Source organism: Mustela nigripes, chromosome 1 (genome assembly GCF_022355385.1).
Source record: "Mustela nigripes isolate SB6536 chromosome 1, MUSNIG.SB6536, whole genome shotgun sequence".
Lineage (NCBI taxonomy): Eukaryota > Metazoa > Chordata > Mammalia > Carnivora > Mustelidae > Mustela > Mustela nigripes.
In genome coordinates this window covers 31,644,581-31,660,634 of record NC_081557.1, presented here as the reverse complement: position 1 = coordinate 31,660,634, position 16,054 = coordinate 31,644,581, and the positions used below count along the sequence as shown (strand labels likewise).

The 16,054-nt window shown below is 49.0% G+C and overlaps 1 protein-coding gene across 2 annotated transcripts in view; it reads left to right on the top strand.

Annotated features, from left to right (window-relative positions):
* Positions 1-2,930: 2,930 nt before the first annotated feature.
* NELL1 (neural EGFL like 1) overlaps positions 2,931-16,054 on the top strand; it is an 833,778-nt gene continuing 820,654 nt past the window's right edge. For both annotated transcript variants that reach the window (XM_059407011.1, XM_059407002.1), the window contains exons 1-2: positions 2,931-3,165; positions 12,140-12,268. In XM_059407011.1, the coding sequence (XP_059262994.1) occupies positions 3,111-3,165; positions 12,140-12,268 (184 nt within the window). In that variant the 5' untranslated portion in view covers positions 2,931-3,110. The remainder of the gene's footprint in view (positions 3,166-12,139; positions 12,269-16,054) is intronic.

Here is a 16,054-nt window from a genome sequence, read left to right as displayed (position 1 = left end):
GGCAGAAGGATAATCCAAGGAAGCTCCTGGCTCCTGGAGAAGTCAGGAAGGAAGCTATTCAGAAAGGTGGGGTGGACTTGGGATATGACATTGAGTAAACCAAGTCTCACTGCTTCCTCCACTGAGCACAGGTCCCATCGCAATATCCCAACCTCAAGCACCTAAACCACCACATGGTCCCTTCGTTGCCACTACAGAAGTTTGCTGGGCATGTTCTGTGAGACTTACCTTAGCCAAACAGGTGTATACACTCAGAATCCTCATGCAAGAAACACACTTATAAGAGACTGAAGTTCTTTGTTCTGTAGGAAGATCTATGACCTTATTGAGATGAACTCTTGTTAGTGTTAACAGATGTGATGCTGCAAAGCTTTGACAGAACTTATGTCTTGCTTTAGCTTTTAATGGTACATGCCAAAAGCCCCATCCCACAGGACCCACTAATTACAGAGACCTCAAGATGGAGAGCTCTAAAGGTCTTACCCAGACCATTTTTTCCCTGTGCTGGGGTAACTGTGTCTTCAGGGGTTCTAGGATTTATGACATCAGTGAAAGGGCCTTTGAAACAACAGTTCAAAACCACTACGGGCTGCTCCCATTGAGATGTATCTAAAAACCGCAGAGGAGAGAGGGGCCGTGGCTCTCAACACAACATGGTTTATGGGTAGTCTCATTCACAAAGCCCTACGACACTTGAGGAATCCTGTTTTCTGCAAGATGTGTGATTTTAATGCTGGCTTTAAATGTAACATGCTCCAGGTCGAAGGAAAAAGTCCTGACTCTGTAATGAAAACACAGGGTCAAGACAGGCAGCTCCCCTCCGGGCTTGAGCTGAATCCTGGAAGAGTTGGAGAATCAGTTTAGCTTTAACATCAGTTTGCCTCTTAATCTTTTCAGCTCAACTTCTAGAGTTGACTTCTTTTCAGCTCAACTTCTTTTCAGCTCAACTTCTAGAGTTGACACTTCTTTGTTGACTTGCCTCCTTCCTCTTCAGCCATCAGGAGCTCAAATTTACCTGCTGGTTCACTTTCTTTCTTTCATCTTTTTTTTTTTAAAGATTTTATTTATTTATTCGACAGAGATCACAAGTAGGCAGTGAGAGAGAGGAGGAAGCAGGCTCCCCACCGAGCCCAATGTGGGGCTCGATCCCAGGACCCTGGGATCATGACCTGAGCGGAAGGCAGAGGCTTTAACCCACTGCGCCACCCAGGCACCCCTGCCGGTTCACTTTCTTTCTCATCTGTCAAGGGACCACAACGTGAAGGGCCAAGTGGGACAGTGGCTTGCATACAGAAATATCCAGAAAAATAGGGCAGAGATCAGAAAAGCATGTAGAACCTTCTCTCTTAATAAGTGGTACTGCTAATTTGGTGACCTTCAGTGGGGTCTCCTGGGGTTCTGCTTATGTAGGGGTTAGAAATATGGGAAATGAGAGGGGGTACACGAATTGAGAAGGGCAGGTCCTTATCAGTGAACAGAATTATGAAACCTTGGAACTGGTTTCCCAGGGATGTGTGAGGACTGTTCAAAGATTTCCCTTTCCTCCCCTGGGATTGCAAATATTAAAGGGGCTGTTGGACTCAGAGAGAAGCCCACTTGGGCAAGTGGAGATTTAAATCCCATTGTGGGGGACACCCGGGTGGCTCAGTATAGTTGAGCGACTGCCTTTGGCTCAGGTCATGATCCTGAAGTCTCAGGGTCGAAGGTCATGATCCTGGAGTCTCAGGATCTAGTCAGGCATCCAGCTTCCAGCTTCCCGGGGAGTCTGCTTCTCCCTCTGAACTTCTCCCCTCTCATGCTCTCTCTCACTGTCTCTCAAATAAATAAATTAAATCTTAAAAAAAAAAAAAATCCCATGGGGGCTCATTTGGTATAAATCAGAGGTTCTGTCATCTCTGATTTCACGACTCTGTATCCTGGTTATAAATAACATTCCTGAGTTGAAGTGCGACAAAACCTTGGATATCTTTATAGGGAACGCCCGGGGTCCAGAAGGGGGTCACAGAGTAGGAATAGGACTTCCCTTCTTGCCAGCAACAAAGTCTAACTTTTCTCCGCAGGGAATAGTGTTATGGTGAGAGGAGGGTCCCAGAGGAACTGCGAGAGAGGCCAAAACTAGCTATGAAAGGAGAGAAGGGCTGTTGACAGAATCATCAAGTCACCAAGAAAAAAAAAATGGTTTAGAATTTCCCCTGTGTGGCAGCATTTGCCCTGCAGAACCGGAAGGTTCGCAGATAGATTCCCCAGACCCCCCACTGTAGCTCACTCCAGCTCGGGGACCCTTCTTCGGTGGCCTCCCCCCTGCACTCCCGAAGCGCGCAGCGAGAGAGAGGGGTCCACCGGAGAGCGGAGACAGGTGCCGGTGGCGAGCGACTCAGCCGCCAGCCCCCTCAGCCCATCGCCCCTCCCCGCCCAGTTGCAGGTGCAAATCCCGATAATTGTTTTCCGGGGAGGGGCTGGGCGCGCTCCGTGGCGCCGCCCGGGTCAGGGTTCCCGCGGGGGAAAAAAGCCCACCCGCGAGGGCTCGCCGGCTCTTCGTCTCGGTGGGGATGAACTGTGGCAACTTCGGCAACCCCCACCCACGGCGGCAGCGAAGCAGAGCCAACGACAGTGGCGAGGCCAGCTCGGCTGGGCTGGAGCGCGTGAAGCCGAAGGGGCGCCGGGCGTCTTTAGCGTCTCCTTTTTGGCCGCGCGTCCCGGGACTCCAGCTCCGGTGTTCCCGGTAGTAGCGGCTTCCGCGCCTGCCTCCTGGGTGCTCGCAGCTCGGCGGGCGAAGCGGGAGAACCCGATCCCAGCGCCGAGCGCAACCTGCCGGAGTGGCCGAGCCCCGTGCTCCCGCCCCAGCTCCGAGGCGGGCGCAGCCGCAGCGGGGGCCGGGTCCCGAGCCCCGCGCCGCCGCCGCCCGCGGTGGGGGGCGGGCTGGGGGCGGGGCGGCCGGGGCCGCGTTGCCCGGCGCGATCCCCGAGCGCAGCACCCGGCGCTGCCGAGCCACCTCCCCCACCGCCCGCTAGCAAGTTTGGCGGCTCCGTGCCCGGCGCGCCTCGAGATCCAGACGCATTTGTTTCCTCCTGGTTTCCGCGCGCTCCGTTTGGCGGGGACCCTCGGGAGCGATGCCGAGGGATGTGATTTTAGTTGTGTGGTTCTGTGTTTGCACCGCCAGGACAGGTAAGCACGGCTGGGGCGGGCGGAGGCATCCAGGGGAAGGGGGGAGTCGCGCCGCTGTTTCCAGTGCCCGCACAGGCGTTGGGAGACCTGGAGACGAGCTCCGTGCTGGTCCGGGAAGGGCGGCGCGGTGTGGATGGGTGCCCCGGATCTCTCTGCCCTGCTCCCGGTGAAAGGGTGAGAAGTGGGACTCACGGGCTGGAAGAAGCCCCCACGAGTGCTCCCTTCCTTGGAGACGCGGCCTCGCGGACGCGGGAGTGAGGGGCGCGGCCGAGCCGGCGCACCCTCCTGCTCCTAGTAGCCAGCTTCCGGGTCGAAACCACCGCAGGTTCTGCCCGCGAGCCCCACACCCCCGAACTTGAAAGGTGCGGTGGAAACCGCTCTGACAGCGCGGGCCGTGCGGGGAAGGGGCAGCCGCGGGAGTCGCGCCCGCAGAGAGAGCGCTTCCGGCCGGCGGGCGGGCGCGGCCGCGGCCCGGGAGGGCACGGCACGGGGTGAGGGCTGCGGGCGAGCCGCGGCATTCTGTGGTCTCGTCTTGTCCCCTCCAGACTCTCCCCGGGGGCAACTCCAAGAGCGTTCTCTCCCTTTCCACCCTCTCCCCAGGGGCTGGACGAACAATAATTGGTGGGAACTGGAACCGTGGAGACAATCCAGGGAGATTTTCTCAAGCTTCCAGCCAGTTTCCCCTTGCTATAATTGCGGTTGGGGATTGTGGAGGGAGGACTAGGATAACTGGCGTAATTTCTGAAGTCCCCACTTCGTTCTGCCTCCAGAGACGCAGTTGTGAGGACTCTTAAAGAGCACCTCCTTCCATCCGCTCCCACTCGCCTCCAACCCCATATCTCATGGGGTTTGGAGACCCGTTCTCGGTTGTCTTCTTTGCGGGTCTCATAGTAGAGGTGGGAAGGTGGGGGTTGGGTGGGGTGGGGTGGATGAGGCACAGTATAGGCAAAAAATACAGCCCTCCGATGCCGGGGGTGTGGGTGGGAGCGTGGCGAATTTTTATTCCTGTGCCAGCCAGCCTTAGTATGCGCTGCCGACCTTGCATCCCAGAACCGGCGTGTAGTCACTCATCCCCTTATCTTATCTTATCTTATCTTTTTAAAACCACTCTCATTTCCCTTTTTAGAGGCATTGCCTCCTTCCGGGGCCAGGCGGCAAGTTTATGGGGAAAGGGAGGGGGAGGGTGCCGTGCCTTGGTTGGCCTGAAAGTTCCCTCCGCCTGCGCCCTAGGCGCTCCTCTTTGGCAGTTAGCCCGCCTGAGGATACAAAGTTGGGCGTTCGTCTACCCAGGTGAGAGGGTAGCAGCTTTCCCTTTGCTTAATGGAAGAGCAACGGGTGTAGACTTCTCTAGGGACAAAAGGAATCCTCCTCCCTTTTCCTGTCTTCGTCCGAGCTTCCCAAGGCTTCAGAGGCAGCCAGGCTCAATCCAGCCTGGAATAGTTGCTTCTTGGGTATGGGCACCTCGGGATGGACTAGGCTTTTAAAACCAAGAACACACCGGAAGAAATGCGCCCCCAGAAAATCAGGACGGGCGAGGCTAATGCAGAACATGCACTACCAGTCCCGTGCGCGGAGAATCTGGTGCTGATGGGCATTTTAATGGAGGAACGGAAGAGAGAGACACAGGGGGGAGGGGGCAGCTCCTTGGTCGTTTCACATCCTCAAGTGCATGTCGTTACCGGTTTGCCTAAATCCTTTGTTCTCTTTAGTTCTTTGACAAGTCGGCAAAAAGTGCCCCCACCCGGAATGGCCGGGGTCTCCGGGGTGCATTGCTCTTGAAGACCTTGAAGAACACAGTCTTTTCCCCTTCCCCACACTAAACCCTTTTCAATCTTGTAAAAATTCTGTTGTAGCAAAGATTCATTGATGTATTTATTCAAAGAACAGTTGAGCGCCTTGCTGGGTGCCAGGATTGGTTATGCCGAGAGGAAATGACTTGGTCCTTCTTGACTTACAGGAACTTAAAGCTTAGTCGAAAATCTAGGTAGAAACTGGAAAACGGGTTTTTCCCCCCTATAGCTTGAAGGGGGGCACGGTGGGTGGTAGGAGAGGAGGGAGTATAAGAAGTTTCATTGAAAGCAATACAGAGGAGAAATGGTAGGAATGAATTTTGGGGAGGGGTGGGGTAGGTGGTCAGGGAAGGCTTTAATCAGGAGGTGACATGTAAGGGGGGGTGTTTTGAAGGCTTTACAGGGAGTTTTCCAGTTGGGCAGAGTGGGGCAAGGCATTCCAGGTGGAGGGCGGAGGCTGTGCACAGGCAGGGGGAGCATAGGAGGGTCTGCCCTATTGGTTATGGCAGTTGCTAGGGAGCGTGGGTTTTCTGTGCCCCTTGGCACTTCTTGAATGCCAGAGGCCACATACTGCTTCTGCAAAAAGTATCAGAAGAATCAGGATGGCGGGGAGCGGGTGGTTTGGAATTATATCTCAAGTCCTTTACTTATAATTTCTTGTCTCTTGAAGGGGTGCCATCAGCAGTTTTCTTGGGGAGAGGGTGGTAGCCTCTTTGATTTGCCCAGGACCCACCATCCCTGCATCAAACCTTAATTCTCTTTGGTAGCAGAGGCTGACTCGTGATTAGTTTATCAGGATCCAAACAGCCGCTCAGAAAGTTTATTTGTCAAGTGGGACAATTGGTGTCTGGGCTGTTAACAGTCCAGGATGAAATAAACATGTGGTTCACTTAGTGAGCTGCTCAGATATCAGCGCCTTTTAATGGGAATGAATAGATGATATCAGGCACATTTTAATTAAAGCAGCACTGCAGTGCAGTAGCGGTTACATATGAAAAGATCTAATGATAGGTGTCACAGGAAGCTGCTTCAATTGCTCATTGTTCAGGGACCTTGTTTTAAGAGACTAAAATGGAGTCAAGATAGGAGGTGCTGTTCTCCAGGTCTTGTTATTTCTGGGTGAAAGATCATTCTGGGATTTCCAGGTGCATGCTTAATAAGGACAGTTTAGAAGGCTACATTATTATTAGGTCCCTGAGTTTTCTCCAATGGATGGCTGGGCTGTGTGATTAATACCCAATTCCCTTTCCTGTTTGTTTTGGTCACCAGGCCAGGCCGGTGGTGGTGGTGGTTGGGGGGTGGGTGACAGTGGGGAGCCCCTGGGGCCCTTTTTGCTGCCTTTTGCTGCCACCTGCTGGAAAGGAGAGCCTTTTCTTTCTGAGCCACTTTACTGGCTCTTCATTAACTCCAGAATAAGAGAGCCGTGAACAGAGTCAGCTCTGGCTGACTTGGAACAGGCATAGAGCATGTTCTTCATGGATATTGCTTTTGGGGAACTTTGCAGGGGTCCAGGGGTCTGAATCCATCAACTGGTGGTGAAACCCTGCTGTTACACGATGTCTGGGAACAGCTCTGCAGCATCCCATCCCTGTGTGTTGACCAGGAGAAAAGAACTGCCATCGCAGACAGTGAGCCCGGATTACATGTGGAGTGAGCCAGGCTCGGGAGGATTTGCTTGGGAGCTTAGGCCTGGGGCCCTGAAGGTGTGCTGCACAGTCTTTGGGCCTGAGCACTCCCTAGCCAGGACGGTGGGGTGGCCAGCAGTAGCAGGTGTCCCGGGAGATTAGGGTGGAGGTTCTGAATCCCAGAGCCAGAACTCAAGTGTCTCTCTGCCAGTAACACGCTGCCTTCCAGGTCTTAAAGAATGTTTTTCCCCAGAAGTGTTTTATCCTGCCTAATTCCAGTTCCCAGCTTCAGTCATTTGTAGAGCAGTTGTGGCCAAAGTGGAGAACTTTAATAGGGTTTCCTTGGAAAGGGCAGGAGCTCCATGCTTGGACAAGAAGCAGAAACATTAAAGTAAAAAAAAAAAAAGTTATTTTTATGGAACCAATGCTCTCATACTGCATTAGGTTCAGGAGAGGCCATGTAAATGCTACCTTATTAATAGGTTTTCTGATTCCCTAGGCAGTGTGTAAAGTGCTGTCTTTCTACACATCCTGCTGTTGGCACAGGACGTTTTTTATCAGGAAGGAGACCAATTAAAGGGAGAGAAGAAAAGTGAAGAAAAGTGTATCTAGAAGCCTAATTGATTTCTCTTGTTCTGTTTTTATGGGATGTTTTCATAACAAGAACAATGCAGTTATCCTAAAACCAGCGGATCCCTTTACTTGTGGGCTGTCAAGGAGGAATGAGTATAGACTTAATAGTTAGATTTCCCCAAGCACAGCCAGAGTGAGAAGCCCTTCCAGGTCAGTTGGGCATGTGGAGGGTTTGGGAGGAAGAGGGACATCTGTACGTTTTGCACAATTCCAGTGGAGTTGAGGACCAGGGAGCTGTCTTAGGAAAGAGAGATGCAGCAAAGCCCAGCTGGGCACCATGTATATGCTAGGCATGTTCCCATAGCTATCATCAAAACCTTAGGAGGTTGGGAGGCAGTTATGACCATCCTCATTTTACAGAGGAGGGAACCGAGGCTCAGAGAAGTGAAGTTATTTTTCCGGGGGCTAGTAGGGGGAAGAGACAGGAATGAAACTGGCTCTTGGTTTAGTGTCCTTCCCACAACACGTTGTGGGTGGAGCATGCTGTGTCCTCATTTAGGGACAGGGATCCAAGGGCAACCACGGGGGGTTCTGCTAGTGCTACAGAATCTGTTTGGGTGCCTTTTAGGCTTGTCTAGTTTGCAGGACTCCTAGTCTGGGAGCACTTTTTTTTCTTTCTTTTTTTTTTAATTAAATTTTTAATTTTTTAAATTTCTTTTCAGTGTACCAGGATTCATTGTTTATGCACCACACCCAGTGCTCCATGCAATTCGTGCCCTCCATGGTGCCCACCACCAGGCTCACCCAACTTCCCACCCCCAACCCCTCCAAAACCTTTAGATTGTTTTTCAGAGTCCATAGTCTCTCATGGTTCACCTCCTCATCCAATTTCCCTCAACTCATCCGGGAGCATTTTAAGGATGTCAATTATAGTGGGTCTTTAGTCCCTGCTTCGGTCAACCGCTGCCCCAATATTATTGCATACCAAACCATCTGGAACGCAGTGACTTAAAACAACATTTATTTTGGTTCACGTTTCTGTAGGTTGTTCTGTTCCTGTGTTCCTGGCTCATCTAGGTCAGGTATGGCTCAGCATGGTGCCAAACTCAAGTGGGGTGTCTGCTCCATGTGCCTGTCTCCTTGGACCAGTGGAGCTGTGGGGCCATGTTCACAGTGCAGGGGTACCAGACATCAAGCCTTGCCCCCCAAGCATGGTCAGGCCTCTGCTCGTTTAACATTGCTGACGTCCCAAGCATCCCAGTGATTGAAACAAGTTATATGGCAAGGCTCAAAGTCAAAGGAAACAGAGGTTTACTTTCACTTGAGTGGAAGGAACTGCAAAGCCACACAGCACAGGGTGTGGCTCTGGGAGGGGTAAAGGTTTGAATCCAATAATTCAGTCAACCACAGGTTTTTTTTTTCTATAATTTATTATTTTTTTTATTTTGTTAGCCACTGTATAGCACATCATTAGTTTTTGATGTAGTGTTCAGTGATTCATTACTTACATACAACACGCAGTGCTTATCACAGCACATGCCTTCCTCAATACCCATCACCCTGTTACCCGGTGCCCCTACCCTTCTCCCCTCCGAAGCCCTCAGATTGTTTCCTTGGGTTCCACAGTCTCTCATGGTTCATCTCTGTCTCTGATTTCTCCCCCTTAGGATTTCCTTCCCTTCCCTGTGGTCCTCCATGCTATTCCTTATATTCCACATAAGAGTGAAACCGTATGATAAAAGTCTTTCTCTGCTTGACTTACTTCAGTTAGCACAATCCCCTCCAGTTCCATCCATGTCGATGCAAATGGTGGGTATTCATCGTTTCTGATGGCTGAGGAATATTCCCTTGTATATATGGACCACATCCTTTTTATCCATTCGTCTGTTGAAGGGCATCTCAGCTCCTTCCACAGGTTGACACTTCTCCAAAGAAGACATCCAAATGGCCAACAGACACATGCAAAAGTGCTCAACACCTCTAGCCATCAGGGAAATACAAATCAAAACCACAATGAGATATCACCTCACACCAGTCAGGATGGCTAAAATTAACAAGTCAGGAAACAACAAGTGTTGGTGAGGATGCGGAGAAAGGGGAACCCTCTTGTGCTGTTGCTGGGAATGCAAGCTGGTGCAGCCACTCTGGAAAACAGCATGGAGGTTTCTCAAGATATTAAGAATAGAGCTCCCCTATGATCCAGCAGTCACATTACTAGGTATTTACCCTAAAGATACAATGCAGTAAAAAGAAGGGGCACATGCACCCCAATGTTCATAGCAGCAATATCCTCAACCACAAGTTTTCAAGAACATTTCCTTGGCCTGAATGCCATCCTGTCCTCTGGTGGTCTATCTCGAAATGCACATTACTCGGCGGTTATTGTACCAGAGCAGTAAAGCTGCATGCACTCTTTAGTTCATTATTTAGGTCCTAAATTCAGGGCGTACCTTCTGTTAGCCTCTGTGCGAGGCACTGGGGCTCCAGGGACACTGGGGCTCCGGGGACACTTCTGTCTTCTTGTGTCCAGCTAAGGGCATGTTCCCTGGATCACTTCCCTTATTCCCAGCCAGAGGAAGACAGCTTGGAGGTCCTCTAAGATCCTTCTTGGTTTAATTTCTGCCATATAGGTGTACAACATGATAGATCAGACTGAAATATTAGTTCTTCCCCTGCCTTTTCAAGGTGATCACAGAACTGCTGATATCTGAGCTCACTTGGAGAAAAACATCTCTGGTCTCCACCAGAGGCTCCTGGGGCTATGACTCGGGCTGATGGACACCCATCCGCTCAGTCCTTTGCCCAGAGTAGGTGTTTGATCCGTCTTTGTGAACGGGGTCTGTGTGAGGAATGATCAAGCCGGAGGGGAGCTTAAGGGAGATCATGATGTAAAGTAGGAGGATTGCCTCCTCCTTTACCTGTTCAACACACACCTTAAGCCCTCCAGTGATTTCCTATTGCAGTTAGCACACCCATCTCCTTCCAGGGGCTCAAAAGGCACGCCCTACTCTCTGGCCTCATTTTCTACCACTCCCTGCCCTTTCTGCTCTGGCCACGCTGGCCTTTCTCTGTTCCCCAAATATGCTCAGTCTCTTCTTGGTTTTCAGTGGGCGAGAGCACACTCTCTATCCCTGGAAACCTCTCTCCCCAGATCTGGCCTCTGTCCACCCCTGCGGGCAGTCAGGTTTCAGCTCAAAGGAACCCTTCCCGACTGTTCTTTCTATAGCCCCACCTAAAAGTTGCTTTGTATTCTGTGACTCTGTTTTATTTGCTGCGTGGCATTTATTGCCATCTTCAATTATTATTATTTTTTGCCTGTCTTCACCCTTTGGCTCAGGAATGTGTGCTCTGTGAGGACATCTCCAGTGCCCAGCACTGTGTTACGTTGTAAGCTCTCGCTAAAGCCTGTTGAAAAGTTACTGCATGAATAAATGAATGAATGAATGAATGAATGAATGAATGAATACAGAATGAGTAGAAGGAAGAGCTGTCCTTGAGGAAACTGGTCTCATAATGAACTGCATTGGGAAGGGGGAGATTGAACCTTCAGTTCAGAGGACAAGAAGAAACCGGACAGAAACCAAGAATGCAGATTATGTACCCTGCCTTCGAATTAACCCTTTTGTCTGCCTTGGCAAGCCTTCCTAGCCCAGGGCTCTGTAGCTGTAGCAGCTCCTGTTTTCTTTATAGGAAAAGAGGGTGTCCCAGCTTCCTTCCCCACATCTGTGGGGCCAGGGGTGAAGGCGGGAGGACAGATGACGTTGCAATAGCCCATGATGTCCTGATCATCATTCACTCAGTCTCTCTCGGACACATTGGGTTTCCAGATCTTGCCTCAGCAATTGCATTGCCAGCAGACAGAAGTTGACAGCTGTTGCTGATTAAAACATTTCCGACTGTGCAGTCAGAATTGCACCGCTGAGATGTTAAGTGTAGATAGACGCTGCCCTTATGAATGGCTTACCCACAGCCCCTTCCGGTGATCTCTAGCCTTATTAATACGTAGAATTGGAAGTCACTTTGCAATCATGTGTGTGTCATTGCACAGAACGCCCCCTGGGTGAGAGATGGCCTTCTGCATTTGCCTTTCTCAGATAGGCGATGGGGGCTTGTGGCCACATTTCTCTGCACAAAGGTTCTCCAACAGAGTTGTCAGGGAATTTAACTTTCCCTTCAGGAATCTCCTTGGAGGGAAGGAACGCCTCTTGTTTCTTTTCTTTTTTTTTTTTTTTGGCCAGCCCTTTTGCCACTCTACTCCAACAGGGACAGGAGTGTTCTCTGTCATCCTCCTTGATATCAGGGCAGCTGTGCCTGACGCAGGGGGAGTGGCCCAAGGAGGTGTTTATGGGTGATGGTGGTGTCAGGTTTTGTTACCATCTTAATTATTATTGTATCACTTTCGGAAGCAGGCAGATCAGGGCCATGATCCTGTAGACACCATCCCTGGATCTGAAAGAATTTGGAAGCCCGAAGTTTCTTCATAAGTCACATGACAGCAAACGCTACCCTGAACTGGACCCTTTTGGTGGCGAAACTTGACCTTAACTGACACGAGGCTGTGTATAATCTTTGTTTAGCCAGCCAGAAGAGAACATTGTACCTCTTCAAAATAATATGTTTGATTATGGGGTACTGCTTCAGATTTTGCTTAGGGTGTTACATAAAATGTAGCGTTTAGGACATAATACCTTTCCAACATATGATACATTCTGAATCTGAAATCTACTAAGCTCTGAGGGTTTTGGATAAGGGGTTCTCAATCCATAATGAATGGGGGGTAAGAGGGAAAGGGACAAAGAAACTCCAATATCACGGGGGCCACGGAGCGAAGACTTGTTCTGCCTTTCCACCCCAGAAGGTAGCCTGTCCACCACTCATCACTCGCCTCCTTGTACTCCCTGCCCCTCTTGGCCTCTGCAATTTCTGTTCTGTTTTGCTGCAACAGTCTGTATTTGAAGCCAAGACAACCTCTCTGTTCCTTTTCAGTGGTGGGCTTTGGGACGGACCCTGACCGGCAGGTGGATATTATCACCGAGCTCGACCTCGTGAACACCACCCGTGGAGTCACTCAGGTGTCCGGATTGCATAATGCCAGCAAGGCGTATTTATTTCAAGGTAAAGGCCCCTCCTTCTTCAGATGGAGGCAGAGCTTGGGGAAGAGAATCTGTCTGGGGAGTGTTCCTGTGGTGTGTGTGTGTGTCTCAGGCTCATCTCCGCTATTTCTCTTGTGTTCCTATCATAAGTATGTTGAGAAATGTCAACAGGGTTCAGATAACTGAAGGATGTTCTGAGGGTGGGAGGGGGCACTAGAGGCATGGCTGTGAAGTAGTTTTTGGTGGTGACACATTTCCTTGGGTATTTTGGTGGGGATCTAAAGTTGAATGAAACTGCAAAAGTCTTGAAAGCCATTGGCCAGCCATATTATTTTTACAGGATATGTCTTCAACTATTACCCTTATCTTTACCTATATCTATACTATATCTGCACCTAGTCTTCTTCATGTATTTTCTCTCCTGTTTAATGGGTATATGAGCACAGAGGATGTTTTATGGCTGCATTCTCTTAAGAGTGCAGCTTACTTAGTTCTCAGTTATCAAGGGAGTGTAGTGGGTTTCTTATTTATTTATTATTTAAGAGAGACACGGATAGTAAGAGAGAGCAGAGTAAGGGAGGAGGGGGGAAGCAGGGAGCCCTATGCGGGGCTTGATCCCAGGACCCTGGGATCATGACCAGAGCTGAAGGCAGACACTTAACCACCTGAAACACCCAGGGGCCCCGTGTAGTGTGCTTCTTAAAAGCCTGACTGCCTGAGATCAAATTCCAATGCTACCGCTTATTGGCTTTGAGACTTTGGGCAATCGTTCAGCCTTACTGTGCCTGTGTCCTCATCTAAAACACTAACGTACCTCTTTCATGGGGACGTTATAAGCAGTATAGGAGCTAATCCAGTGAAGTGGTTAAAACTGTGTCCGATACCTCTAGTAGCTCCCCAGTGAGTCCTGGTCATTGTACAGAACTCGTGCTGTGTACCGCACAACATGCTAATAGTGGGATTGCCAGTATGACAGGTGCAGCCCGTTCTAAAATATAGTGGGAGAAACAGTCAGTGCACAAGGAATTATTGAATTACAATTGCTGTACTTACTAGGAAGGGGATGTATAGGCTGCCAAAACAAAGTAGTACAGGGAGATCTGATTGAACCAGCATGGAGAGATAGTAGTGGTCAGGTAAAGGTTACCTGGAAAATTGATGCGTCGGCAGAGACCTGAGAAATGAATAGTCAGCCTGGTGTAGGACGGGGTGGGAATTCAGAGCACTGTGGGCAGGGAAAATAGTGTGTATGAAGGTCTGAAAGCAGAAACGAATAGAAAGGTGTCTAGTGTGGCTAAATGGTGGCCAGTGGCTGGAGAGGCCGGCAGGGGCTGGGTTACCTTGGACCCTGTCGCAGAACGGATATTAGTTGATACCCAGAGGCTTAGACACATTGATGGTTTATGGCTGGTATCTGTTCTGAAAGGTGGGAGGCCATGTACACTTGTGAATGATTGTAATTCTTCTCCTTGGTGTAGCATCAGGTCAATCATTTCATAATCTACTCTCAGAACAGGGGGGGTCTTTGTAAAGGTCGCTGCAGGGAGTGACCTCATTGGATATGATAGGGAGGCAGCTTGGATGTTCCTCTGAAAAGTTCTGGCACGGTTCTTTACAGTCAGCCTTTTGTGAAGACAGCACAAAGGATTATTTTAGGGGCACCTGGGTGGCTCACTGGGTTAAAGCCTCTGCCTTCGGCTCAGGTCATAATCTCAGGGTCCTGGGATCAAGCCCTGCTTGGTGGGGAGCCTGCTTCCCCCTCTCTTTCTGCCTGCCTCTCTGCCTACTTGTGATCTGTTTTTCTCAAATAAGTAAATTAAAAAAAAGGATTATTTTAGAATGGCTGGACCAAGAGCTTAAGAGCTGAGATTTACATATTTACTCTAGAGATAACTTAGGTCTTGTTAATGGTATATAATAAATATACAGATATTATATGATGATACATAACAAGATCAGGAGTATGCTAATATCCATTTACTCTTACTAAGGGGTTAAGTTTTTGAGCTGGGTATGGTTAAGAGAATACAGATGGAATTACTTTTCTTTTTGCCTTACAAGGTCTGCTCATTTACTGTTGAGAGGTCATGCTTCATGAAGGCAGAAGTCATTTCTATTTGGATACATCCCTACTTCCCTAGAACTAAGTACCATGCATGGCATATAGTAGGTAATAAATACACATTTTTAATTGAATTAAAATTTCCTCTGTCTCATGTGCTCCATGAAAGGTTTATTGCCTACTTGACTCACTATTCATTCATTTATTTATTCCACAAGTGTTAGCTTCTTAGGCAAGAATTCTGTTACTTTGTGTGATCTTTGCTTTGGCATCTACCTCTGGGATGTCTGGCAGGCTCCAGCTGTGGGGAGGGATTTTCAGCTTCTTTGGTGGGAAGAGTAACTTCCTTATGGGAGGTTGACCGAGGAGGACTTTCCCTTAAGGCTCCTTGTGATTGCACTGGGCCTCCCTGGATAACCCAGCTGCAATCTCTGCACGTCAAGATCTGTAATTTAATCATCGGCTAAAACCGCTTTGCCATGTAAGGTAACATATTTACATGTTCTGGCAGTTAGGACACGGACATCTTTGGGAGCCATTATTGTGCTTACCACACGGTCCACCCTCTAGTCCCCAAAGGTTCAGATCTGTTCCACATGCAGGATACATTCACCTCACCCCAATATTCCCCCAAAGTCTCCTTATCCAGTCTCGTCAGATGAAAAATTCCAAATCTTATTTTCTACATAATCTAAATCAGGTATGACTCTGACTCTGAGTATCATAAATTTGGGGGGAAGACTCCTCTCCATCTATGGATCTGTGAAAAGTAGGAGACAGGTAATCTGCTTCCCAAATAAAATGGTGGGACAAGTGTAGGATACCTATAATAGGTAGACCTAATAATAGAATGGAAATTGGAAGAAGAAAGGGGCCACTGATCCCAAGGAATTTTGAACTCCAGCAGGGCAAACTATGTTGAATTTCGGGGCTTGGACGTAATCCTGTGTGATCCTTGGTTCTGACTTCTGGGCCTGTGACTCATTCCTTTGAGTTGTTCTTCCTTTTTCAGGCAGCATAGAATGTGTTTGTTGTTGAATAGTTTTATCAGTCTGTTTCCTGCCTGTAGAATTTTCGAAGTCTGTCAGCTTTTTCTCATTTCGTCTTTCAGAGGTTTCCTTCAGTCCAAGTTGGCAGTGTTTCTGCTGTAACATTCTTAGGAAACTTTAGGGTCTCCTGTCCATTGGACAAGAGGTCTTTCTTAGATAGCCCCATCTCTGTTCCTGTCCTGTGCTAAGATGGCTGAGGGGATCCATGAGTCACATACCTGATCTCTCCAGAAAGACCTCTGTGTCACTGAATCTTCTAAACTTGGTCCTTCAGAAGCACTAGCAAAAGGTTGATCAGCTACACCTGTGGTTTTCACCCAGAGCAGAATTTCCTGACAGTGAATCTCCTCATTTTATTGTCTTTTGCAGTGTAGGTAGGCTGAGAGTTCTCCCATTCCTCAGGCCCTAGTTTCTTCCTGCTCATCAGCTCTTCACTCCCTCTCTCTATTTCCTCTCATCTTTTACTCTAAGCAACAAGGAGAAACAAGACTGCATCTTCAGCACTTTGCTTGGAAATCTCCTCAGCTAAATACCCAAGTTCACCTTTTACAAGTTTTGCTTTCTGTGTTATTCCAGGACACAATTTAGCTAAGCTTTTTGTCACTATGTAACAAGGATCCTGTGTCTTCCAGTTTCCATTCCTTTTTAGCCCTTGCCAACAGCATTTTTAATGTCCATGTTTCTACCAATGGTCTGT